Source organism: Elephas maximus, chromosome 1, assembly GCF_024166365.1.
Source record: "Elephas maximus indicus isolate mEleMax1 chromosome 1, mEleMax1 primary haplotype, whole genome shotgun sequence".
Classification (NCBI taxonomy): Eukaryota; Metazoa; Chordata; class Mammalia; order Proboscidea; family Elephantidae; genus Elephas; species Elephas maximus.
The window spans coordinates 29,439,464-29,467,361 of NC_064819.1; the positions used below are offsets into that span (position 1 = coordinate 29,439,464).

Here is a 27,898-nt window from a genome sequence, read left to right on the forward strand (position 1 = left end):
AGAGAATATATACATGTATGCCTGTCTCTAGAATACTCTGGAAGAATTAAAGACATTGGTAGCAGGAACTAGAGGACTGGAGGACATGTGTAGAAGGGAAAATTTTTCTCTTATACCCTTTGGTACTATAGAATTTTGTGCAAAGAATACCTGTTGCTGTTGAGTCAATTGCAACTCATAGCAACCCTATAGGACAGAGTAAAAGTGCCCCATTGGGTTTCCTAGGAGTGGCTGGTGGATTTGAACTGCTGACCTTTTGGTTAGCAGCTGTAGCTCCTAACCAGTGTGCCACCAGAGCTCTTTGCAAAGAATATGTAGTGCTTATTTCTAAAAGCTAAAGATGCCAGTTGGGTGGTAGACGTAAGTGTTCTGATTTGCTGAGATCTGCAAAATCACTATGTAAAAACCATTAGAAAGAGCTCCTTTTGATCCCAACGTTTCAGTCCTCGTTGGAAGTGTGTCTTTACGTAGACTGTTGGTGATGGGAAGGGCCTTGGATGATAATCTACTGGTGTTTCTACTAAATCAAGCTGCCCACCTCTGCTCTTCCAATAAATGTGCCATGCCTCACGTTTCTCTCGTCTGCTGCGAAAATGTTACTTTAAAAATGTGAAGGTGGACTTTTCAGAGCTGTTCGGATCAAAGTTGCAGTAACACGTAGAGTATCATTACAGGACTAATTAACCAGCATCTGAATGACGGGGCAGAGCTCATTGTTTCTGTGTTGTGGAAATGTAAGCTTTGATCCGGCAGTGTCTGACATCGCTGGAATTCCTTGGGGCAGTTCTAGTCTGTTCATTCACAGTCCCATGCCAAGACTCATTCGCCTACAGAAAGTGGGCTGCCCTCACTCAGTGGTGCCATACCCGCTCTTCACGAGATTACATTACACCTTCAGAAGCTCCACGCATCAGCTAGTCACAGGCAAAATCCTGACACGAGAGATTGTACACAAGCAACCCTGGCAGTGATGAAGTACACTTAAAGCCTTCTGTAATAAGGTAGAAAAGGAAAAGAAATAGGATAACTCCGGGCTAAAAAAAAAAAAATCGTGACACAATTGGAATCACCATATCAATCAGGATTCTCCAGAGAAAAAGAAGCAATAGGAGATTTTATATACCAACCCAAACCAAACTTGTTGCTGTCGAGTTGATTCTGACTTACAGCAACCCTGTAGGACAGAGAAGAACTGCCCCATAGGGTTTCCAAAGAGTGGCTGGTGGATTCGAGCTGCTAACCTTTTGGTTAGAGCTGAGCTCTTAACCACTGTGCCAATAAAACCAGTTGCTGTCAAGTCTCTTTCGACTCACGATGACTGTATGTGTATCAGGGTAGAACTGTGCTCCATAGGTTTTCCAATGGCTGCTTTTTCAGAAGTAGATTGTCAGGCCTTTTTTCCAAGGTGCTGCTGGGTAGACTTGAACCTCCAACTTTTGCTTAGCAGCCGAACACATTAACAGTTTGTACCACCAGGGACTATATGCACACACAATAATCTCTTTATTATATGTATTTATTACATATATAAATCAGTACATATATGTGTATATTAATATTAATTAATATAATTTTAAGGAATTGGCTCCCACAGTTGTAAGGGCTGGCAAATTTGGAATTTGTAGGGTAAGCTGGCAGGCTGGAAACTCAGACAAGAGTTGACATTGCAGTTTTGAGTCTGAAATTTGTAGGGCAGGCCAGAGGCTAGAAACCCAAGCAGGATTTCTGTGTTAAAATCTTGAGCCAGGATTTCTTCTTTTCAGGGAAACCTAAGGTTTTGTTCTTCAGGCCTTCAGCTGATTAGATGAGGCCCACTCATATTATCAAGCGTAATTGCCTTTACTTGAAGTCAAGAGATTATAATTGTTAATCACATCTACAAAATGCCCTCACAGCAGCACCTGGACTAGTGTTTGACCAAACAGCTGGGCACCATGGTCTAACCAAGTTGACATATAAAATTACCAAAGAGGACATTCAAATGGCCACCAGACACATGAAAAGATGCTCAGTGTCATCAGCCATCAGAGAGATGCAAATCAAAACCACAATGAGATACCATTTCACTCCCACTAGGATGGCTAAGATCTAAAAAAAAAAAAAAAAAAAGAAAAAAACCAAAATAGAAAATAACATACATTGGTGAGGATGTGGGGAAATTGGAACCCTTGTCCTTTGCCGGTGGGAATGTAAAATGGTATAACCATTGTGGAAAACAGTGTGGCAGTTCCTCAAAAAAACTAAGAATAGAACTACCATGTTGTTGTTAGGTGCCATCGAGTTGGTTCCAACTCATAGCGACCCTATGTACCACAGAACAAACACTGCCCAGTCTTGTGCCATCCTTACAGTTGCTGTTATGCTTGAGCCCATTGTTGCAGCCACTGTGTTGATCCATCTCATTGAGGGTCTTCCTCTTTTCCACTGACCCTGTACTTTACAAAGCATGATGTCCTTCTCCAGGGACTGATCCCTCCTGACAACATGTCCAAAGAATGTAAGATGCAGTCTTGCCATCCTTCTAAGGAACATTCTGGTTGTACTTCTTCCGAGACAGGTTTGTTTGTTCTTTTGGCAGTCCATGGTATATTCAATATTCTTTGCCAACACCACAATTCAAAGGCATCAGTTCTTCTTCCGTCTTCCTTATTCATTGTCCAGCTTTCACATGCATATGATGTGGTTGAAAATACCATGGCTTGGGTCAGGTGCACCTTAGTCTTCAAGGTGACTTCTTTGCTTTTCAACACTTTAAAGAGACCCTTTGCAGCAGATTTACCCAATGCAACGCGTCTTTTGATTTCTTGACTGCTGCTTCCATGGCTGTTGATTGTGGATCCAAATAAAATGAAATCCTTGACAACTTCAACCTTTTCTCCGTTTATCATGATGTTGCTCATTGGTGCAGTTGTGAGGATTTTTGTTTTCTTTATGTTGAGATGCAATCCATACTGAAAGTTGTGGTTTTTGATCTTCATCAGTAAGTGCTTCAAGTCCTCTTCACTTTTAGCAAGCAAGGTTGTGTCTTGTATCTGGAAAGAATTAGCCAGTGAAAACCTTATGAATAGAACGTATCATATGATCCAGCAATTCCACTGCAAGGAATATACCGAAGGGACTTGAAATCAGCAATGCGAACAGACACATGTACACTAGTGTTCATTGCAACATTATTCACAATAGCCAAAAGGTGGAAACAACCAATATGCCCCTCAACGGATGAGTAGTTAAACAACATGTGGTCCATACATACAATGGAATACTACTCAGCCAGCAGGAGAAATGAAGTCTTGATACATGCTACAACATGGATGGGGCTTGAAGACATTATGCTGAGGGAAATAAGTCAATCACAGAAGAACAAATACTGTATGATCTCACTTACATAAAAAGAAAAGAATAGGCAAGTGTGTGGAGACCAAGGTTTATGAGTAGTTACCAGGGGTGGGAAGTGGGGAAAAGGGAGGGTTATTGCTTATGGAGCGCTGAGTTTCTGTTTACAGTGATAGAAAGATTGCATTGATTAAAGGTAGGGTTGCACAGCTGATTAATGTAATTGCTGTCAATAAATTGTATACCTGTAAAAAAAAAAATTTTTTTTTTTTAAAAGTTGAGTCAGCAAAAGTTGTGTGATAGATCTATTTACCAAAAAAAAAAAAAAAAAAAAGCTGATGAGACTGCTTGTGTATAACCAAACAGTTCGTGGGTTTTGGTTTCTTGGTTTGTAAGCATAGTGTCGTGGTTTCATGGGACATCCCTGTTAGTTGGCCTAATAACGTGTTTAGAGCTTCTGTTTTGTCTCCTAGTTCATTGGGTAGTGCCCGGGGTCTTAAAACTTGCAAGCCGCCATCCACAGCACAATGATTGGTTTCTAATCACCTGGAGCAACAGAGAAAGAAGGAAAGTCAGGAATAGGAGGAAATGGAATGTGTGGGTAATTGCCTCCATGAACAACTGCCTCCTTTGCCATGAGACCAGAAGAACTGGATGGTACCATTACTGAACGTTTCGATCAAAGATTCTATAGAAGAATTCTGATGAAAAAAGGGAAAACGCAGAATTTCAAATTCCCATGGACTTCAGACTTTCTGGAGCCAAGGGGGCTAGATGAACCTCTAAAACTATTGCCCTGAGATAATCTTTAAACCTTAAATCAAAAATATTCCCTGAAGTCTTCTTAAAATCAAACAGTAGTTTAGCTTAACTGGTGAAGAATATCAGCCTTAAGCAGTGTGCTCTTTTAAGATCTAGCTACACGGGGTCTAACTGACAACAGCAACTTGAAAGAATAAATAGGAAGTTTAGGGGGCAGTGAGTTTATGTCAATGGGGGAGAAACAACCCAAAAGGAGGGAGAATGGTTGCACAACTCAATGAATATAATCAATGGCACTAAATTGTACATGTAGAAATCGTTGAATTGGTGTGTGTTCTGTGTATACTCTCAATAACAACAAAAAATGAAATAAATTATTTTTTAAATTGCCTATTTCAGCCACAGACCCATTGTTTTTGGGTTGTAAGCCACCTGGTTATAAAATACTGTGGACTCTGTCATTTAACTTAGTGTAACTTTTATAGCTTGTTAAAATTGTGGCCCAAGCAAAGTGCAACATTTTTTTAAAGATATTTTTCAAATTTCAGGCTCTATTTGTAGCCTGAGTCCACGTGGGATAACTTTTTTTCTGACCCCTGCCTTCTCTTTGTGATAGTTTGTTTTACTGCCCAGGTGAGGTGCATCTTAGATCTGGAAAGATCTTGTCTAATGACCTCATGTTTGAAGTATTAACCAGAGAAGTTAAATGGCTGGCCCGACATCGGTCTGACAACTTGTCTGTGATGGAGATCGAATTGGAACCCTGGTCTCTAATTCCCAGCTTGGCGTGTCCCAACTCTGCTTCTTTGTTGTGTTGAAATAATGGTCAGCTTTGGTAAGAAAATGTTTCATTGGGGAGGAGGGATCGTCAAGCTAGAAAATCCAGGGAATATATCTAAATTTCTGTTTTTTTTCCCTTAAATCTTTTTTCTTTAAGAAATCAAGACCTTTTGCTTTGCTTACGGATGCTAGTAAATGCAAGTGTTTGCATTTCCACAAGTATCTGTGCCCGAATACTGTAGCCCTCTCATCCAAGGTTTTGCTTTCTGGGGTTTCAGTTACCCACGGTTTCAGTTACTTTTAGTCAGCCGCGGTTGGAAAATGTTAAATGAGTACGTAGTGTGATGAAACCTTACAATGTCCCATTCCTCCATTCACATAACTTTTATTATACTATATTGTTACAGTTGTTCTATTTTATTGTTAGTTACTGTTGTTAATCTCTTACTGTGCCTAATTTGTAAATTAACCTTTATCATAGGTTTATATGTATAGGACAAATCATAGCATGTATGGGGTTCGGTACTATCCATGGTTTCAGGCATCCACGGGAGGTCTGGGAACGTATCCCCCATGGATAAGGGGGAACCACTGTATTAGGAATTTTGCATTTCACGTGAAGGAACAAAAGTGCTGTCAGTTAATCAGCACAGTAAGACGCTCTTCTGTGAAGGAGGAACGTAATCTATCAGTTTGCCAATTGTACTTCTTGACCTCTGAAATTGCCCTGAAATGGGGTCTTTAGTGCGAATCTACGGGTATCTCTGTATAATTTTAGTAGTTTTATCCCCTGGTTCAATGCTGGCTCCAGGCAGTGCCTTCTAATTGATTACCTGACTCTAACTCAAGAGGCTCAGGCTCTCCTAGCACATCAGGACCAAAGCTGGGAATAAAAGGCAAGGGGAGCTGGGGGTCTTATGCCCCATTAAAATAACCCTACGTGTACATTTGCAGGGTGCACTGTGGTCTATGGAGTCCTTTCTCATGATTTCCTAGGGTTTGGGGAGAGACAAATGAGAAGAGAGAGGAGCACATCCCGGGGCAAAGGGATGGGGATCACGTGACCACCTGAGAGGTGGTGCCTGCTGAAGCCCTCTGGCCTCCCTCAGTGATGCCACTGAGGACCTGGCTCCAGGCAAGGGAAGGAGCAGGATGCTGGAAGTGGAGGGCAATCCTAAGCTCCCTCCAGAGAAGGAAAGAGAGCTAGAAAAGGAATATGAAGCTGTGGTAGCAGGGACCTCCCGTGGACACCTGCTGGGCCAGGTAGGTTGTTCACATTCAAGTCAGGTGTTGACTCCTATCTGCAGCTTCCCATTGACGGTCCTGCTGGACCCCGTCCAGCTAGTGGTGCTGATTGAGAGGAAGCTATTAACACTCAGGAACCAACAGGGACAGATGCCCTGTTTACTGTCTTTGTAAGACAGGGAACTCAGAAAGTAGTGTGACTCAGCAGCTGGAAGGAGCTCTGTGTTTAAGCGCCAGAGCTGTTAACCTTGTCTTGTACATTCATGCATTCATCAAACTTACTGAGCTGCTGCTGTGTACATGTCACCAGGTTAGAAGCTGTGGATGTGCAGGATGGAAAGAGCATGTACGTAGTTCAGGAGCAATATAGTTCAAGAATCTTGAATTTCTATTGGCACAACTGGAAAAATTTCTTTGTGCAGAAGTCTAGTCTCCCAGAATGGTTTAATCAAATTTGTATATTTGGAGTTATCTCCCCACTCATCAACTTTGGAATTGATTTAAAGGGATCTTAAGATGAATCCTCAATAAAACGACAAATCATTTTTAAAATTAGAATAATTTATTACCCATCTTTCCCCAGTTTATCAGCTTTTAAAGTTGACTAGTCAAGCTTTTAAAAAGTAGATTCTACTGTTTTAAAATCCTGTGACTAACATTGGCTATAAGAGCTAATGATTTTCCTTTGTATTTTTTTTTTTTATCAGTTCAGTAGAGATACCAAAAAAAAAAAAAAAAACCCATTGCCATCCAGTCGATTCCAACTCATAGCGACCCTATAGGTCAGAGTAGAACTGCCCCATAGGGTTTCCCAGGAGGGCTGGTGGAGTCAAATTGCCGACCTTTTGGTTAGCAGCCAAGCTCTTAACCACTGCGCCACCAGGGGCTCCGTAGAGATAACGGGAGATGTTAATTTATCTCTTTTCCTTTGTCTCCACTGAAGTGCTTTCATTTTATTTTTTTATTGATTTCCGTATGAGACGTTACTTTTCTGGCTCCCCTCTCGGCCTGATAAATAACTTTTCCTATGCCGTTAAAGAAAACTCAATTCCTTCCCCCTCCGCCGCCGCCACCCCATTTACTCCCCCACCCAGGAGCAGGTAACCAGAGTCACCGTGGATCTTTTTTATTGTCTCCAGCACCCCTCTGTGTGACAGAGGAAACCCCATCTGGGTGGAAAGCATCATACATACTCCATCTGCATCAGTGAAGGCGGCACACTGCTGGTTTACACAGAAGGACCTACCCCAACAATAAATTTGGGCAGTGCTTGGAAATAATGTCTCATGTGATGCTGTCTACTAGCTGCTATGTCACATGGGGAAACCCTGGTGGTACAGTGGTTAAGAGCTACAGCTGTTACCCAATTCGAATCCACCAGGTCCTCCTTGGAAACTCTTATAGGGCAGTTCTACTCTGTCCTATAGGGTTCCTGTGAGTCGGAATCGACTCGACAGCAATGGGTTTGTTTTGGTTTTATATCAGATAAAGCCCTAGTGGTGCAGTGATTAAGAGCTATGGCTGCTAACCAAAAGGTCAGCAGTTCAAATCTACCAGTCACTCCTTGGAAACCCTATGGGACAGTTCTACTCTGTCCTGTAGAATTGCTATGAGTTGCAACTGACCTGACAGTTTTTTGTTTTTTAATGTCAGATGGGATCCCTGTGAGTTGGAATTGACTCAAAGGCACCCAATAACAACAATTATGTTATAAAGATATTGTGCAGAGATAGGTGTTTGAAGATATTTGGTTCACTTCTAGCTAAAAAACTAAGAAATACGAACTAGGAAAAGGCAGTGACGAAGAATGATCATAGTCTTTTTCCTTGAAGATTTGTTAATTAGATCAAGCAACCAACTCTAAAAGATTGTTTTATTGAAATTAAGCAGGTAGTTCTAAAGATTTCTGAGCATGGTCTCATTTTTTCAATTCCTTAGATGTGAGCTGCATGAGGGTGTCTTTGTTTTGTTCACTATTGTGCCCCCAGCACCTAAAAAAATTGTTTGGCACATAATAGGTATTTAGTGAACATTCGTTAAATGAATTTGGAGAAGCTTCTTGTTTAATCTTAGAGATCATCCTATTCTCCAAAAAACAGATAAAATTATCTAATGTTTAACCTCCAATCAAAACATTTGGTTATGAGCAGTTTAGATTATTCACAGCACTCTAGCCATCAGTGTAGGCGAGAGACCCTCTCTTGTGTGAGATGGTGAATACTACTTGATTTACACAACAAAACCCGCTGCCATCCAGTAGAGCAGATTTCGACTCATAGCGACCCTATAGGACGAGTAGAACTGCCCCATAGAGTTTCCAAGGAGCGTCTGGTAGATGTGAATCGCTGACCTTTTGGTTAGCAGCCATGGCTCTTAACCACTACACCACCAGGGCTTCCTTACACAGTAAAGGGGGAGAGAATTCCTTCATGAGGGGTACGTGATTTGGCCAACCCTCTTCTGCCTTTAAGGGCAGTGGTGGTTCAGTGGTATAATTCTCCCTTTTCATGTGGGAGATCCTGGTTTGATTCCCGGCCAGGGCACCTCATGCGCAGCCACCACCTGTCTGTCAGCGGAGGCTTACGTGTTGCTGTGACGTTAAACAGGTTTCAGTGGAGCTTCTAGACTAAGACAGACTAGGAAGAAAGACCTGCTGGTCTACTTTGGAAAATCAGCAAGCGAAAACCTTACAGATGATCGTTGACAGATCCACAACAGACCGGGGAATAGAATAGTGTTAGGGTTTGCATGGGGGTTCTCTGAGTCAGGGACTGACTCGACGGCAGCCAGCAACAACTTTGGCCTTTCTCTAATTGCTTGAGGTATAGGGCCATATTAGGGATTAATTGAATCTTAGTTGATCATCATCATCTCTATAATGAATAAGATAGCAGTCTTTTATAACCACTGGGAATAGTTCCTTCTGTTCAGAAGTAAAAAGCTGTTGGTTTATCTCGTCATTCCCAAACGTTGAGGACTCAAAACTTCCGGCTTGAATTTTTGTGTGAATTGTGAAACTGTTCCTTTAGTAAGTCAGGGCCTGCCATTGTACTTCTTGTCTTAAGGGGAAACACCCCACCTCCACATGAGTCACGCCTTCTAATCAAAGGAAATTTATGCAGTGACTACTGTGTTAGGAAATGTCCTCCCCCAGCCTTCCAGTCAGCAGCCCGTGGTGCTGAGCAGATGAGCCTGAGCTGGAGTGAAAGAAATAAACTTGTTTGCAGACCAGTCAGTGTCTTCAGTGAGTGCGTGCCCTTCTTGTGGCCGGAAGACAGATTATGGGATGGAGTGGGCCAGAAAAAAGAAACCAGCTGTCAGTGACATATCTCCTGGTGAATTTGCTGATGGCTGAGCACCTTCTCTGTTCCAGGCACTGTTTGGGCTGAAGAGGAAGAAAAATGAAAAAGACATTGTCATAGGGAAGGAATTGAAGGGACAGATTTGAGTGCTGTTTGGAGAACTAGAGAAGAAATTAGAAAATCACTCGAGAAGATTCTAAAAAGATGGGATAGTTGGTGATTGGGTTTGTGACTTTCTTTGCTTTTACTAAGATCATTTTGTATTTCCTGTACTTTACACAAGGCAAACGTTTATATACTTAGGTATTTGAGTATAAAATGGCGCAGGGGTTAAGAGCTCGGCTGCTAACCAAAAGGTTGGCAGTTCGAGTCTACCAGCTGCTCCTTGGAAACCCTATGGGCAGTTCTACTCTGTCCTGTACGGTCACTATGAGTCAGAATCAACTCGACTGCGACTGGTTTAATAGATTCTAGTTTGTGTTGCATTGTGTTTCTGTGTGTTATTTATCGGGGCCCATTATTATGCATCAGTGTTTGTTTTTACCCTGGTTGGTCTCAGTTACAGAAAATGAGTTGAGGACCTCGTAACGGTAACTAATCTCTTCTCTAGAGATACAATATGGTTTTGTTAACTGGAATCTTCATCGCAGTTGAAGAAAAACATAAAATGCTTTCAGTTCTTACTCGGCTTTGATCTTACAAAGTTGGGAGCAGGTGTGCAGGTTTCTTGCTCACAGAGACATAGCCTTACCTCTCAAAATCTCACCTTCCAGAATCCAAATGCATGTTTGGACTCAGACACACATGACTGTCCTAACCTTCCTGAGGACTTTGTCTAACTATCTGGGCTTCACCACCATTCCCATTATAGCAATCAGTATTTTGGGAAAGGTTCCCAAGCTTTATCTTGCCCCATAAGACTTTGCAGAGCTCTGGTTGGGACCGGTGATAAGCAAAGCTGCCAGTGGGTGATTCTTAATTCACACAGTTCCACCTCAGGCCCTTGTATGTATGCACACACCTGGCCATGTGCCAGGAGAGCCTGACTCTCAGCCAGAGTCAACCACTCACGGGAAGGAGGAGTGTACTACTTAATACCTTTATTACCCTCCTGAAGTAAATCCAGAAAGTAAGTTGAGAAGACAAAGTATTTTGATGAAATGTGGAAAAACCTGGAGTTAGAAAATCAAAAGGGAAGGACATGCTCAGCATTTCTCAGCTAAAGGAACTGAAGAAAAATTCAAGCCACAGGTTGCAATATTGAAGGATTCTATTGGCAAAATATTGAACAACACAGGAAGTATCAAAAGAAGATGAAAAGAATACACAGCGTCACTGTACCAAAAAGAATTGGTCAACGTTCAACCATTTCAAGAGGTAGCGTATGATCTGGAATCGATGGTATTGGAGGAGGAAGCCCAAGATGCACTGCAGACGTTGGTGAGAAACAAGGCTTCAGAAATTGATGGAATACCAGTTGAGATGTTTCAGCAAATGGATGCAATGCTGGCAGCACTCACTCGCCTATGCCAAGAAATTTGGAAGATAGCTACCTGGCCAACTGACTGGAGGAGATTAGTATATGTGCCCATTCCGACAAAGGAGGTTCCAACAAAATGCAGAAATTATTGAACAATAGCATTAATATCACGCCAAGTAAAATTTTGCTGAAAATCATTAAAAAATGGTTGCAGCAGTCCATTGACAGGGAACTGCCAGAAATTCAAGCTACATTCAGCAGAGGATTTGGAATGAGGGATATCATCGTTGATGTCAGATGGAGCTTGGCTGAAAGCAGAGAATACTAGAAAAATACTTACCTGTGTTTTATTGACTATGCAAGGGCATTTGGCTGTGTGGGTCATAACAAATTATGGATAACATTGCAAAGAATGGCAATTCCAGAACACTTAATTGTGCTCATGCAGAACCTGTACGTAGACCAAGAAGCAGTCGTTCAAACAGAACAAAGGGAATACTGTGTGGTTTAAAATCAAGAAAGGTGTGCGTCAGGGCTGTATCCTTTCTCCATACTTACTCAGATTGTGTGCTGAGCAAATAATTCAAGAAGTTGGGCAATGTGAAGAAGAACGCAGCATTAGGATTGGAAGAAGACTCATTAACAACGGGCAATAGGCAGATGACACAACCTTGTTTGCTGAAGGTGAAGGCGACCTGAAGCACTTACTGATGAAGATCAAAGACTGCAGCCTTCAGTATGGATTATATGTCAACATAAAACAAAAATCCTCACAACTGGACCAATAAGCAACATCATGATAAATAGAGAGAAGATTGAAGTTGTCAAGGATTTCATTTTACTTGGATCTACAGTCAATGCCCAGGAAAGCAGCAGTCAAGAAATCAAATGACATACTGCATCAGGTAGATCTGCTGCAAAAAAACCTCCTTCAAGTGTTAAAAAGCAAAGATGTCACTTTGAGAACTAAAGTGCATCTAACCTAACTCATGGTATTTTCAGTCTCATATGCATGCGAAAGCTGTACAATGAATAAGGAAGGCCGAAAAAGAATTGATGCCTTTGAATTATGGTGTTGGCGAAGAATATTGAATATATCATGGACCTCCAGAAGAACTAACAGATTTGTCTTGGAAGAAGTACAGCCGAGTACATCCTTGCTCCTTTGGACATATTATCAGGAGAGACCAGTCCTTGGAAAAGGACATCATGCTTGGTAAAGAAAGTAGAGGGTCAGCAAAAGAGAGGAAGACCCTCAAGGAGATGAATTGACACAATGGCTACAACAATGGGCTCAAACATAGCAACAATTGTGAAGATGGTGCAGGACTGGGCAGTGTTTCGTTAGGGTCCCTGTGAGCTGGAACCAACTGGATGGCACCTAACAACAACAACCTAAGTAAATCCTTTGAGAAGTAAAGAATGAGCCACTAATGGTGACAATTCCAAAATAGCCGTTTTTGATCAGAGTCCAAAATGAAGTTAATGCTGAGAGGGTAGAAGTGGAAACTCATTCCTAAGACCCATTTTCCTAGGACTTGCCTTAGGAGTGTATCTTTACCACATTCATTGAACTGAAATGCAAATGTGAGATGTAAGCTTTGTAATTGGTCAGTTGACAATTCCAGAGTACATATTAAGAGCAAAGGTTTAAACTTATGAACTGGAAGTCAAAAATGTCACTTACTAGCTGTGGCACTCAGACAAAGGGACTCATCAACTCCTCAGTTTACTTCTCTGAAAAATGGAGGTAAGAAGCCCTACTTCATAGGAGAACTTCAAAGACCAAACCAAACCATGTGCCATCCAGTTGATTCTGACTCATAGTGACCCTATAGGACAGAGTAGAACTGCCTCATGGGGCTTCCAAGGAGCGGCTGGTGGATTCCAACTGCCGGCTTTTTGGTTAGCAGCTGAGCGCTTAACCACTGTGCCACCAGGACTCCTCATAGGAGAATGGTAAGGCTTAAATGAGATGCTTGCACCCATAAAGGTAGGTACTAGTAGTGGCTTTGGGAACCTCCTTACTAAAAACACTGTGAATAATAGTTGTACCTATGACCTCATGGGGCAGTTCTACTCTGGCCTATAGGGTCACTATGAGTCGGAACCGACTCGACGGCACTGGGTTTGATTTGGTTTTTTGGGTAGGACCTTATTAGACTTCCATCATGTAAAATAATGAGGGATGTGGAGGAGTTAAGTGTTCAATGAAGCCCATAGGAAAATGCTAGTAAAACTAGAGATAAAAATGTATTTCTTTCTCTTTCTTTATATTGCCACAAAAACGAGTTGAGGAGGGGGTGGTGGGTGGGAGAGATGGTATTATCTGTAGGGAACTGTACACGAATCTTGATAAGAGCAGTCACAATTTTCCTATGTCAGTTTCGTTTTTTGTTTTTAATTTCTGAGAGAGGTCTTTGATAAAGAAAAACATTCTTTTCTCCAAATAATTATTTAGATTTTTAGTCCTCCTTCAGTTCAAATTGTTCTGTTATTTCAGTAAAAAGAACCCCTTTGACAGTAACTATGAGTCAAAAAAGAGAAGATTTTAAGTATTGATTTCCTTTTTAACACTAGTATAACTTAAAGAGCTAAAATTTGAATTTGCGAGAAATCTGGTTATCTATTTCACTGGAATGGTGTATGACGGTTTGAATCTATAGCATAAAGTGGGCTAATTACTTTTACCAGGATATGGTTTTAACCTTCCTCTTACATGCCTTGCCAAAAGATTTGTAGAATCCTGGGGTTGGAATGAAACTTAGTGGTCATTTAATGCAAATACCACTCACTTTACACTGATTCAGTGGGGGAATCGCTTTACCATCCTGCTTTGGAGTAACTGCCATCAAGCCCATCTTCTTATAGATGTCTAATCCTCCCTCTGATTTTTCTCCTTTCCCCTTCCACTTCTTTCAGCATCAAACAACTAAGAATCCCTGATATTTTCTTCCAAAGAGAAATCTAGAAATGTGTTAGCAACCTCTAAAAAAAGACTCTTCTATGAGCATGGTCCCTGGGTATTGTGCACGGTTAAATGCATCCTACTAACAGAAAGGTTGGTGGTTGAAGCCTACCCGGAGGTGCCTTGAAAGAAAGGCCTGGTGATATGCTTCCAAAAGGTCACAGCCATGAAAACACAATGGAGCACAATTCTACTCTGAAATACATGGGGTCTCTGTGAGTCGGAAGTTCTACTTTGAAACATGGGTTTCCATGAGTCGGAATCGACTCATCAGCAGCTGGTTCTGTTCTGTTTTTTATGAGCTAGTAGAGTAGTGGTTAAGTGCTATGGCTCCTAACCAAAGGGTCGGCAGTTTGAATCTGCCAGGCATTCCTTGGAAACTCTATGAGGCAGTTCTACTCTGTCCCATAGGGTCGCTACGAGTCAGAATTGACTCGACGGCACTGGGTTTGGTTTTTTGGTTTAATAGAGTCTTTGAGAGGTGGTGGAGAGGTAAATGAAATACAAGGTCTCAGACTGTTGCTTGTCATTTTCACTGATTTCTGTTCCATTCCAGAAGTGAACTTTCATGAGCTCTCTTTACTAAATGTCCAGGAAGCTTTCTATGCTCCCTCTGTTGTCCACCCTTTACTCTGGGATTCTCTGATCCTTAGACCTAGCCCAGTTTTCAAATGGAGCCTGAGTTCGCATGAGCTGGCTTCCCACAATTCATGAGAACTTGGTTCTCTACTCAACCCCCCACCATGGTCAAGGCTGGTGTTAACTACCAAGGTGGCTGGTCAGACTAGGGCCACTCCGAGGTTCATGGTTCTGTGGACATGAGTTCATAGAGCAGAGAAGACTTACAACTGCGATTATCCTGACTTAAAACCCTTTGCAATGAGTTGCCGCATTAATATCTGACTTAATCCTTTTAGAATATATTTGCTTTAGTTTCCATAGAGGCAGAGGCCATTGTTCTTAATTATATTGCAACAAAGAATGTGACTAAACAGTTTTTGTTGACTCTTAATCATTCCCTGTGCCTTGCCTCCCTCCACCTCCCATGAGAACTTTAAGAGACAGTTGAGTAGAGGATTGACCTTGGCCATCACCCATGATTCATTTGCTTCCCTGAGCAGCTCTAGGTCCTAGTTCAGTTTAGCACAGGATGTCCCTTGTACTCAATGTCCAGAAGGTTTAAGGGGAACTTTCAAAACTAATGAGGGGTGGGAAGCAGATAAAGTGTCTCAGACACACACTAATGAGTGTGTGGGGTGCAGTGGAGACTGGCCATAGCACTGAAGGGTGGGACGTGGGGAGAGCGCTGTGTTTTCAGCCCCTTCAGCCCCAGGTCTGTGCAGTCTTTGGACTCAGCACACCTGCCATTCTTCACCAGTAATGCACATTCCGTGGCACTCTCATGTCCCGCCAAGATGAAGACCATGTGCCCTCCAGTAGATCTCAGAATTGCTTAGGGAACAGAGGGGGACTTCATCGGGTAGAATCACTCGTGGAACTCCAAGAGACTCTCCTGGGACAGTCTTTACTTGCTTTGCTGCCTCTTTTGCCCACACTTTACTGGGGGGTCCTCCCATTCTTAGACCCGGCCCAGTTTTCAGGTCAGAACCTGGGATTCTATGAGCTGGGATCCCACAATTCACGTTAGCTTGGTTTCTCTACTCAAGCCCTCAGCCTGGTCAATGCTGGGGTTAAGGTTACCATCGTGGCAAGTTAGACTTGTGGCTAATTGACCATATACCTGAAAACTATGGCCTTATATCCTTCTCACATGCAAGCAGGTGTTTGTTTTTAAATAACACAGGAGAAATGGTTCTTCAGTATCACAGAGATTTCCCCATAATTAAATTTGATTTTATTTCCCCAGCTGATGGTTCGCTTTCTTTAAGCAACAAATTCTACCACGCAAAATCGTTTCTGCCAAGCCCATAAAATTCCTAACAGTGAACATCTACTTTATCTGGAATTCATTCAGTTGGAACCTTCTCTTACCTCTGGGTATCTACAGTACAAAAATAATAACGTTCATAGAAAGTACCCTGAGGCACTTATATGTTGAAGGGTCTTGGAAATCATCAACTCAGAGTTGGATTAGCTGGGGTTCAGTGTATTTTGTTTTATAGTTCTTTAAAATTTGATAGTTGACACAATTAACCAGAACATGGAATCAGTCAAAGTAGCCAGTTCCCCGGCAAACAAGATAGCTATAGTACCCTTGTTGGGTGACGTATAGACTGGCTCCTTGCCCTTTACCACTCCAGACACTTACCTTACTTGAGTATGAGAGTGGGGAATTCTAGGTTTCTGAATCCCAAAGCTCCAGGAAAGACCATGTTTACCTGCATTAAGACTACCCTCTGCTTGACTGACTACAGGTCTTGTTCTGTTTTCATTTAAAATGAAAAAAATCAAAACCATGCTCCTTCCTGCCCTCTTTCCTCTTGTTTTGAAGGTGGAGCGGGGCTGTTGGACACTCAGACCTGGCAAATTTGTGAACTACAGTTGCAATAAATTATTTTTGGTGAAGGGGAGAGGCACACAGAGTTTGAGCATGGCAGGAGTGTTTTAAGATATCTGTCTTAGTCATCTAGTGCGGCTATACAGAAATACCACAAGTGGATGGCTTTAACAAAAAGAAATGTATTCTCTCACAGTCTAGAAGGCTAGAAGCCTAAATTCAGTTCAGCTCCAAGAGAAGGTTTTCTGTCTCTGTCGGCTGTGGGGGAATGTCTTTGTCATCAATCTTAGTCTGGTCTGGGAGCTTCTCAGCACAGGGTCCTCGGGTCCAAAGGACACGCTGCCCTCCTGGTTCCTCATTCTTGTTGGCATCATGTCCCTCTGTCTCTCTGCTGGCTTCTCTCTTTTATATCTCAGAAGAGTTTGATTTGAGATGCAACCTAATCTTATAGTTTGAGTCCTGCCTCATTAAGATAACTGCTGGTAACCCCACCTCATTACCGTCATAGAGGAGGTTGGATTTATAGCCCATAGGGAAATCGCATCAGATGACAAGATGGGGACAACCACACAAAACGGGGAATCATGGCCTAGCCAAGATGACACATATTTTGGGGGGATGCAATTCAATCCGTAACAGTGGGGAGGGGCCAGTAACAGGGCCATGAAAGGAGTTTGGATAGGGTTACAGGGAGTTATTTGAGGAAGACAGGAGGAGTGACCAGTCAGTCACATTTGTGTTTTAGAAAGTCACAGGAACTGAGTATGAAAAGAATGGGAGAGGAGGGAGACAGAAGACGTAAGAGAGAGAGAGAGACCAGCTAGGAGACCAGCGTACCAGTTCTGCTGAGTACAAGATGAGAAAGACATACTCTTTAAATGTATTTAGAGAAGCTTGATTTCTTTTTTTAAATCAAGGAACTTCAAAATTCTTCCTCTTTTTTTTTTTTTTCTAAAGAACCAAGAGTTTTTTTTTTCTTATCATCTGTCACTTTCCTAATTTATTGTGGAAGTTTGGATTTTATGTTTTGGCTTTTTTAAAAGCAGAGCTCACATTTGTGGATTTCAACAGGAGAAAGAGCCACATTTGTTTTTTTAAAGACCGAGCCAGACACTGGGTTTCTTTTCTAAAGGGAAGAGGGAAAACAGTACCTTTCCCTCTCCTCTGTACCACTTGGCAAAGGAGACATAGGAAGCAGTTCCTTGGGGTGTCCTCATCATAAACAGACCCCAGCCAAGCTTCTCCAAGTCCCTGGGAGTTTGTTTTCTCCTCTGCCATGTGCTGGGCCCCATTGTGGACTGAAGGATAGCAAACTAGATGTCTGTCCTTGAGGAACTCGCCATCTAGCAGGGGATAGTGCCAGCAGATGAGTAGTTGTAGCGAAACGTGAGCTGTTACAAGAGCTAAGGACTGAGGAGGAAACAGGACTGCCTGGAGACGTCCTGGAAGGCGCTGCAGGGATTGCGTGTGAGCTGGGCGTTGAAGGATCCGCAGAAGGTGCCTTCCCAGGGAAGAAGGGGGCGGGCATCCTGGGTACCATGGAGGAAGGCCTGGCCTTCTCCAGATGATGCCTGGGTGTTAACACATCTCAGAGGTCCTGCTCACTCCTGATCCTGAAATTTGACATCTCAGGCCATTCTTCCAAATGACCCAACCTGACTGAGCTTCAGCGTAATTGGCTGTATTCCGTTTACCCCTTCAGCTCTCCGTTCTGTTTCCTCCTTTTCATCCTGATCTAAGGTTAAAAAAAAAAAAGCCAAACTTGTTGCTGTCGAGTCAATTTCGACCCATAGTGACCCTATAGGACAGAGCAGAACTGCCCCATAGGGTTTCCAAGGAGTGGCTGGTGGATTCAAACCACTTACCTTTTGGTCAGCCACTGTAACTCTTTTATTTTATTTTTTAAATTTTTATTGTGCTTTAAGTGAAAGTTTACAAATCAAGTCAGACTCTCATACAAAAATTTATAAACACCTTGCTTATATACTCCTCATTGCTTTCCCCCTAATGAGACAGCACACTCCTTCCCTCCACTCTCTCTTTTCGTGTCCATTCGGCCAGCTTCTGACCACCTCTGCCCTCTCATCTCCCCTTCAGACAGGAGATGCCAACATAGTCTCATGTGTCTACTTGATCTAAGAAACTCATTCTTCACCAGTATCATTGTCTATCCCATAGTCCAGTCCAATCCCTGTCTGAAGAGTTGGCTTTGGGAATGGTTTCTGTCTTGGGCTAACAGAAAGCCTGGGGACCATGGCCTCCGGGGTCCCTCTAGTCTCAGTCAGACCATAAAGTCTGGTCTTTTTACGAGAATTTGGGTCTGCATCCCACTGCTCTCCTGCTCCGTCAGCCACCATAACTCTTAAACACTGTACCATCTGAACCCCAAACTAAGGTTAGGGGTGCTAAAGACTGACTTCTTAGAGATTACTTTTCCGAGTAGCCAGCTTAACGAAGGTCGCAGCTGATGACCTGAAGCCTGACATGCAGTCCTTATGTGAGGGATTACAGGGAAATGCCGTTGGGGTACATTCAGTTAGGATTTGGGGTAGCCGGGCTGAGCAAAGTTTCTCTGCTTTTGTACAATGGACTAAGGGTGTGCCCAATAAATTAACACTTTGTTAATAAGATTTCAAGAAGAGTAAATAACTAATTATCGAAAAAGTCCAGGAGGGGAGAGTGTTTTGTTTTATTTTTGTTTTTTTCCTTAGCAGATCGTAGTATGTTTTTAAAAAATAAAATTTGTTTATTTACAAAAAAGGAACCCACATGGGAGTTTTAATCGTTATTTTAAAGCAAGTAAGGCATAAATGCATACTCATTTTTAAAAAATCAAACAAGACAGAAGTAGCTAGGCTAACAAGTACACGTCCCCTTTAACCTACCTAAATCTGCTTGTAGCTACCTTTGTCTGCACATTTACATACACACACATTTTAAAATGTATAGTTTTGTTTTGTGCTCTTAAAAAACAGGACCAACTTAACCTGCAGTTAGCTCTTTTCATGTAATAGCATGCCTGGGAGATTTTCCTATAATAGTGCACTTATGTCTATTTCATGGGAAACCCTGGTGACATAATGGTTAAGTGCTATGGCTGCTAACCAAAGGGTCGGCAGTTCGAATGCACCAGGCACTCCTTGGAAACTCAGTGGGGCAGTTCTACTCTGTCCTGTAGGGTCTCTATGAGTCAGAATCAACTTGACAGCATGGGTTTCTTTTTCTTTTTTGAGGGGGGTGTCTATTTCATTCTTTTTAACAGCTGTATAATGTTCCATATCATGATTAAAACCTGGAAGAACCCATTGCCGTCAAGTCGATTCCAACTCATAGTGACCCTATACGACAGCATAGAACTGCCCCGTAGAGTTTCCAAGGAGCAGCTGGTGGATTTGAACTGTGGACCTTTTGGCTAGCAGCCAAGCCCTTAACCACTGCACCACCAGGGCCCCTATTATGACTGTATTATCCGTTAGTTATTCATCTTGCTGTTGGTGGATTGTTTGCGATCTTTACAGTGCCACGGTATCTTTGTTCCAGTCTGTGCATGGGTGAATTTCTTCAATCATGAGTGATTTCTGCCAGTGAATAGTGGGTTAGCAGTTGAAATCAATGTTTATACTTGGAAATAACAACAACAACAAAAAAAAGTGTCTTTTCAAAAACACTCAGTTTTCTTGCAAATTCTGATGCCCTTTCTACAAATAGTTAGGCTTGGTGGTATGTTCTATAGAGCCTAGTCTTCCCGTTTATTTCCGTTTCCTCTGTGTATGTCTCTTTCTCTCGCTCTTCTTTTCTCTCTCTGCCTGAACAATGTTTCTCTCTGGGCTTTTGCCCAGATTAAAGCTCTGGAGAAACACGTGGCTGCTTACAGCTACTTCATGGCGCCTCTGACACAGAAGCAAAGAAAATGGACTGGGGGGCACTGTGGCCACCACATCCCTTCCCTGACAACACCCGAAAATGGGTACTGATGGAATTTCAGTGTCAAGCTCTTCCATTAAAATGACCCTCTCCTACATTTGAATACTGAGTTGGGTTTTCTTTTCAGGATTTAATGTGTTCTCCAAAGGTAGGAAATAAATTCTTATCCTCATATTTCTATTTTTTTTTTTCTTTCTAATTTGAATGCTTGGTACAAACAGGATGCTATCAGACTGGCACGGTGTCTTGTTGAAAGCCACTGAATAAAAAGAGAGAAAAAGCTCAAATGTCCATCAATAGGGGATTGCTGTCGATCTACCAATAGAGAAAGATCTCCAGGATATGATTGCTAGGTGAAGGTAGCAAGATACAGAGTCTGGGTAGAGTATGTAGTCTTCTCTGCAAGAGAGGAGGAAAAGGAAAAATTTATATTCCTTGTCCTGGTTATCTAGTGCTGCTATAACATAAATGCCACAAGTGGATGGCTCTAACAAACAGAATTTTATTTTCTCCCGATCTAGGAGGCTAGGGTGCCAACTCCAGGGGAAGGCTTTCTCTCTGTGTCAGCTCTGGGGGAAGGTCCTTGTCATCAATCTTCCCTTGGTCTAAGAGCTTCTCAGCACAGGGACCCAGGGTCCAAAGGATGCACTCCGCTCCTGGTTCTTCATTCTTGGTGGCAAGAAGTCCACCTCGTCTCTACTCAACTCTCTCTCTTATTTCTCAAAAGAGATTTACTCAAGATACGACCTAATCTTATAGATTGAATTCTGCCTCGTTAGCATAACCAAAACCAAAACCGAACCCCTTGCCGTCTAGTTGATTCTGACTCATAGCGACCTTAAAGGACAGAGTAGAACTGCCCCATATGGTTTCCAAGGAGCGACTGGTGGTTTTGAACTGCTGACCTTTTGGTTAGCAGCCTAGCACTTAACCACTGTGCCACCAGGCCTTGTTAACATACTAATTCTGCCTCATTAACCTCAGAGAGATAGGATTTACAACACACAGGAAAATCACATCAGATAACAAAATGGTGGACAATCACACCACACTGGGAATCATGGCCTAGCCAAGTTGACGCACATTTTGGGGGGACACAATTCAATTTATAATATCCCTATTTGCTATTATTTGCATAAAGAAACAGAAAGGATGAGTATAAGTATTTCTGGTGGAGGAAGGAGGTGGGTGGGAGTAAGACTTTTCACACTCTACTTTTTTATAGTGTCTTTGTTTTTGAATTATGACTATGTTATCTAGTCAGAAATAAAAATAATTTTTAAATGAAGTATTTACATTACCAGATAAAGAGCAAACTAAATCTGATCTTGTTTAAGCCCATGGAATATGTGACTTCTCTCATTAGATTTGAGCCTAGGCATTCTTTGGGCCAGGGTCCGTTAAGGGGATAATTCTATAATTAGAACCTGGATGCCCCTTTAAGTTTTAACTGCTTTGGTATGAAATTGAAAAGGCCAATCTGCATTTAAACTGATAGGCCAATCTGCATTTAAACTGATTTCCTTAGTTTGTTGAGGACTTCTTGGATTGTGTTCTTTACTTTTTCTCAATGTAATTGGAAGCCTTAAAATTAGAATCTCTAGGAGATGCCGTGGGGAAGACAGTGAGAAAGTGAACTCAAATTATGATTTTAAGCCTGCTTTTATTATTTGCGGAGCCCCGGTGGCACAGTGCTTAAGAGCTCTGCTGCTCACCAAAAAGGTGGGCAGTTGGAATCCCCCAGCTGCTCTTTGGAAACCCTATGGGACAGCTCTGCTCTGTCCTCTAGGGTCGCTATGAGTCGGAATCGACTCGACAGCAACAGGTTTGGTGGTTTATTATTTGCTAAAGTTTGTGTCCTGGAGAACATTTTATAGGCCGTGGTTTTATCTTTCAGGAGCAGGAAAATTCAGATTCGAAACATCCCTCCTCATCTGCAGTGGGAGGTAAGCCAGCGTCATGTCTGTGTTTACTGTCTTCCTGCTCCTCTTCTCTTATTTTACTTTTTAATGACTTCGTGATGTTTTTGTCCTTTTTCAGTCCCCTTTCTCATTTAAGAATTAGAGGTCCTCAGACTTTTCCACAAAGCCTCTGGGTCCTCTCTTACTTTTTCAATATCCAAATATACATTGGGAGCCGTGGTGGCACAGTAGTTAAGAGCTCAGCTGTTAACCAAAAGGTTGGCAGTTGGAATTCACCAGCCACTCCTTGGAAACTCTATGGGGCAGTTCGACTCCGTCCTATAGCTTTGCTGTGAGTCGACTTGAGGGCCAAGGGTTTGGTTTTGGAATATGTGTTGAACTATCATGTGTTTAAACCCTGGTGACATAGTGGTTAAGTGCTACGGCTGCTAACCAAAAGGTTGGGAGTTTGAATCTACCAGGTGCTCCTTGGAAACTCTATGGGGCAGTTCTACTCTGTCCTATAGGGGTCGCTATGTGTCAGAATTGACTCAACAGCAACGAGTTTGGTTTGGTTTTGGGTATCATGTGTTTGAGGTCATGTTTGTCCCTTATGTTATGCACTTTGATCTCTCAAGTTCTGTCTTCTCAAGCACCAAGCCACCAAAAAACTGCAAAACAAAATGCATACCTGGTTTTGTAGTTCTTATAGCTCATAGTTTTGTAGAAGATTTTTACCTTAACAAATAATGAGTTGAAAAAAAAAAAATCAATGGAAGACTAACAAAGAAAGCTCTTTGTTAGTTCGAGTAGGTTTTTTGTTTGTTTTGAATTAGTTGCTTCAAGTAACAGTTAAGATGTATTTTCAGAGTTGTAAAGCCTATTATAAGATTGCTACATGAAAATAAGATAAGATAGAATATGGAGAGTGGCTTCGTTGCATTATTTAAACACAAAGTGCCCCGTGTCTTAGTCCTGAAGCCAAAGGAAATCGAGATAGTCTTAAAGGAAACAGAATGCTATGTCTAGCCTTTTCGTTTTTTTTTTAATTTTTATTGTGCTTTAAATGCAAGTTAACAAATCAAGTCAGTCTCTCACACAAAAACTTATATACACCTTGCTATGTACTCCCAATTGCTCTCCCCCTGATGAGACAGCCCGCTCCCTCCCTCCACTCTCTTTTTGCTTCCATTTTGCCAGCTTCTAGCCCCCTCTACCCTCTCATCCCCTCTCCAGGCAGGAGATGCCAACATGGTCTCAAGTGTCCACCTGATCCAAGAAGCTCACTCCTCACCAGCATCCCTCTCCATCCCATTGTCCAGTCCAATCCCTGTCTGAAGAGTTGGCTTTGGGAATGGTTCCTGTCCTGGGCCCTGCTTGTTACTTTTAAAAAATACTTATTATGGAAAATTTCAAACATACCCATTCTCATGTTTCATAAAATTAAGGAGATCCCTGGAGAAAAACTGAAGCAAGAATTGTTCAGTCTTCCAAGAAGTGAGCCTTGTGTTTGATTCTGCTCCTCATTTCAAGAACAGTAGGTGGGTTCCAACCATCACGGTGAATGTGACTGTTACAGTTACCAAGACTCTGAAATTCTGTGGCGCAGGCAGCAGGGTGGACTGACCCTCAAAGGTATTTTTTCGAAGTATCAAAACCAGGCAAGATGTCACCTTAGTGAACAGATTGCCTGGAAGCCAGTAAGCAAATGAAAGTCCCGTATATTTATTCAGTTCAAACTGTTTTCATAGGAGACCTCAAGTATCAATTTAATTACATTATTTCCATAACTGTTCTGGTTTCACTTGAATTTCTTTGTTGGCAGATATCACCGGACCAGCTTCTGTGAGCATGATCTTATCTGACCATTCTGACATGGAAGCTTTCTTTTTCAGGTGTTGGATGGACTTTTGGCTCAGTATGGGACAGTGGAGAATGTGGAACAAGGTAATAAGTGGGAGGTTAGCCTTTTCCATTTTGAAAGGGGTATTACCCCGTCATTCCTTATAGGCTGGGCCAACTCCGGGGAGAAATAGTAAATTTAAATTCCTCTGAAACAAACTTCTTAGAGTGTACGTATGTATATCTATGAGTGAGAGATATCAAAATCTGTATCTATGATTTATTCTTGCAAGGAATATGATTTTCAGGCTATTTTTCTTATTGCCCATAATGTACTCAAGCATTAGTCAAACACCATCAGCTGGGAACAGCTTAGTTCACCTGGGAACGTGGATTTACGCTTTTGCCACTTCCTCTTCCTAAGAAAACAAGATCTCTAAGGCCTGAGTGTTTCCCATGAAGTAGGACTACCACACCAGAATCTCCTGGAGTGCTGGTTGAAATGCAGGCTTCTTAGTGGCCAGTAGACCTATTGAGTAAGACACTCTAGGAGAAGGGTGCCTGAATCTGTATTTCAAACAAGGACTTGTGTGCACTCAGGTTTGAGAACCTCTGTCTCAGGACCGGAGTCTAGGTGGTGCAGTGGTTAAGAGCACAGCTGCTCACCCAAATATCAGCAGTTTGAACCCACCACCATTCCTTGGAAACCCTATATGGCAGCTCTACCCTGTCCTGTAGGATAATCGACTCGACGGCAGCCAGTTTGATTTTTTTCGCCTTAGGAACAGTGCTGCAAACTCCAAGAAAACACCTACAATCCTGCCACCATTCCTTCTTCTAAAGTACGAAATGCTACGATTTAAATTAAAAAAAAAAAAAAAAAGTTCCTGAAGCAGACATCTGATGTGTCTCTTTGAAGAGTCCCAGAAAAGTAGATCCTAAGCACCTGATAACGGCAAGCAGGTGTATGCGATTAAGATTATTTTCACTTGGCCAAGAAAACAGACCATGACTTCAGCCACTTACTGACTGTGAGCCCTTGGAAAAGTCACTTAAGCTCACGGACTCCATTTCCATGTGTGTAAAATAGGGTGAATATTTTCTACCCTTACTGTATCACTGAGGAGTTGTAACGCCCGGGGAGAACAGGTATGAGGTTCTTGTAGACTATGGAGTGACCCATAATTGTAAGGAATTGTGTATTAAGGTTCACTTGAGAAAAGCCAGAGAAGCCATTTCCCTGCATGCTATCTGTTCTGTCTGCAGTATAATTAATGTAATAGTTTTAAAGCAGTAATTATTCAGATGTTTGCCATTTCATGAATATTAAAAAAATTGTTATTCAGTTTCGTGCTGCTGCTTGCCCAAGCCCAGAGGTGAAGGGAAAGAGCTCAGGAAGAAGACCTCATTTACAAGGACTGTGTTTCTCAGTTCTTGTTGTTTCCCTCAACCTGGAAAAGAAGACATTGTAATAAGGATTGGATGGAGTAGGCAAGATGACCTTACAGACACAAACCTGCAAAAGTCCCTAGCTAAGACTGTGTTATCAATTCAGTCCTCCTCAAGAAAGAAATATCCCATGTCTGTGGGGCTGTTTACCGCTCCAAGGGCACCTGAGGCCCAGAGGTGGCCCAATTCCCAGCTGGCTCCCAGTAGAAGCCTTGGGCTTTTGTTTGGTTCTGTGTCATGGGTGATTCCTGATTCCCCTGGAAAACATTTCCAGTCGATTTTTAGGAGCCTTTATAAAGCTTTCATGTCTAGTAAAATCAGTTATTTGAGTGGAACTCAGCTCATTCCAGAATCAAAGAACCACCTGATTACCTGAAGATAAACGTCTCTGAACACCAGAGAATATGACTAAGAAGTGAGAACAAAATCTGAAAATCCTAGTGGATAGCTTTATTCAGGAGGTTCAAACCCAGGCCTTTCTGGGCATCTGCAGCCCCACCTGTAGCACTAAAAAAAAGTAGTACTAGAAAGCAGTAAATGTGAAACCTCTGGAGCTTTCGATGTGTCAGCATCAGAGAGGACGGTCATGGGCTACAGAGCCCCTGTTTTGCATTGTGAGGACTCCTCTGGGCTAAGTGTGAATTAGAGAGCTGTACGAATACTCCCCGGCAAGGTCCAGGGCTGGGCTCAACCATTTATTACTGGTAGATCTCAAGGGCAGGTCCTTCCTGAGAATTCTGCACCCCACCCCCATCAAGGCTGGAGCTGCTTTGAAGTTATTGGACAAACAGTATTTTAACAGTGGTTTTTAACCCTTTGGAGGGTCCTCATTTCTCTTTGAGGATCTTATGGAAATTATAAGCCCTCTAAAAAAAAAAAAAATTTTTTTTTCTTCTCAGAAAGGACCCCTGCTGGTGCAGTGGTTAAGAGCTTGGCTGCGGGCTGCTAACCAAAAGGTCAGCAGTTCGAATCTACCAGCTGCTTGTTGGTACCCCTATGGGGTAGTTCTGCTCTGTCCTGTAGTGTTGCTAGGAGTTCGAATCAACAGCAACAAGTTTTCGTCCCAGAAAAATGCACATATCTTCAAATTTGAATCATTAGGAGGTTCATTACGAAAAGCCTTGGTGGCGCAGTGGTTAAGTGTTCCACTGCCAAGCGAGAAGTTGACAGTTTGAACCCACCAGCTGCTGTGCAGAAGAGAGATGGGGCAGTCTGCTTCTGTAAAGATTTCAGCCTTGGGAACCCTATGGGGCAGTTCTACTCTGTCCTATAGGGTCGCTATGAGTCGGAATCATTTTGATGGCTTTTTTGGTTTAGGGGGTCCATAGAATTTCTGCAGCTGAAGCATGAATGCCTACATTATAAGGTTTTTATTATTCCATTGAAAAGCGGTTTAATCACGGTTTTCTGGAGTTAACCTTCACTTAGCATTGTCAGTAACTCCAAGTCTCCCAATAGCTTAAATGTTCTAACGGGAGGTTTTGATTTCGTCACTTTTACTTGTTTTAGGAAAACAAATATTTTTGGCTTACGTTTACTGACTTGGATTGAGAAAGTTTTATCTTGCCCTTGGAAGTTATAACTCCTGACTTGGGAAGAAGAGGCAAGCATTTATGAACCAAGATAAGCCAACTCACGAGAAAATAAAAAAACCAAACTCACTGCCATTGACTCGATTCTAAACTCATAGACAGAGTAGAACTGCCCCACAGGGTTTCCAAGGAGTGGCCAGAGAATTCGAACTGTCAACCTTTTGGTTTGCAGCCAAGCTCTTAACCATGCGCCACCATGATCTCTTATTGGCCAAAAAAAAAACCCAAACCCATTGCCATCGAGTCGATTCCTACTCATAGTGACCCTATAGGACAGAGCAGAACTGCTCCAAAGGATTTCCAAGGAGCAACTGGTGGATTCAGACCTTATGTTTAGCAACCAAATGCTTAACCACTGCGCCACCAGGGCTGCAGTTCCTTTAGCCAAGTGGGTTGGAATTGTCAGGTTTATTTATTTATTTGTTGTACACAGTTACCAGATTTAACTGCCGTAATCAAGAAGTTCAAGGGAAACAACAATATACCGATTCAACCTTATTAATAAATTAAAGTTAAAACACCTTTCTTATTGCTTTGTATGTACCAGAATTGACTTAATGGCCATGGGTTTGGTTTTTTTTTTAACTATTTGAAGGAGCCCTGGTAGTGCAACGGTTAAGTGTTCAGCGGTTAACTGAAAGATTGGCTGTTCGAACCCACTTAGCAGCCCTGCAGGAAGAAGACCTGGTGATCTGCTTCTGCGAAGATTATAGCCAAGAAAACCCTGTGAGGCAGTTATACTCTGACACATGGGAGCACTACGAGTCGAAAACCGACTCCACGCCACCTGGCAACAACTATCTGAAAAGAAATGAAAATCATAAAAATTAAAACTCATACATTGAAAGTGGTACAATGAATT

General features: G+C 42.2%; 1 protein-coding gene across 2 annotated transcripts in view; it reads left to right on the plus strand.

Moving 5' to 3' along the window:
• Positions 1-27,898, plus strand: part of IGF2BP2 (insulin like growth factor 2 mRNA binding protein 2) — a 200,778-nt gene that overhangs the window by 132,137 nt on the left and 40,743 nt on the right. For both annotated transcript variants that reach the window (XM_049880921.1, XM_049880929.1), the window contains exons 3-4: positions 22,150-22,198; positions 24,049-24,100. In XM_049880921.1, coding sequence (XP_049736878.1) covers positions 22,150-22,198; positions 24,049-24,100 — 101 coding nt within the window. The remainder of the gene's footprint in view (positions 1-22,149; positions 22,199-24,048; positions 24,101-27,898) is intronic.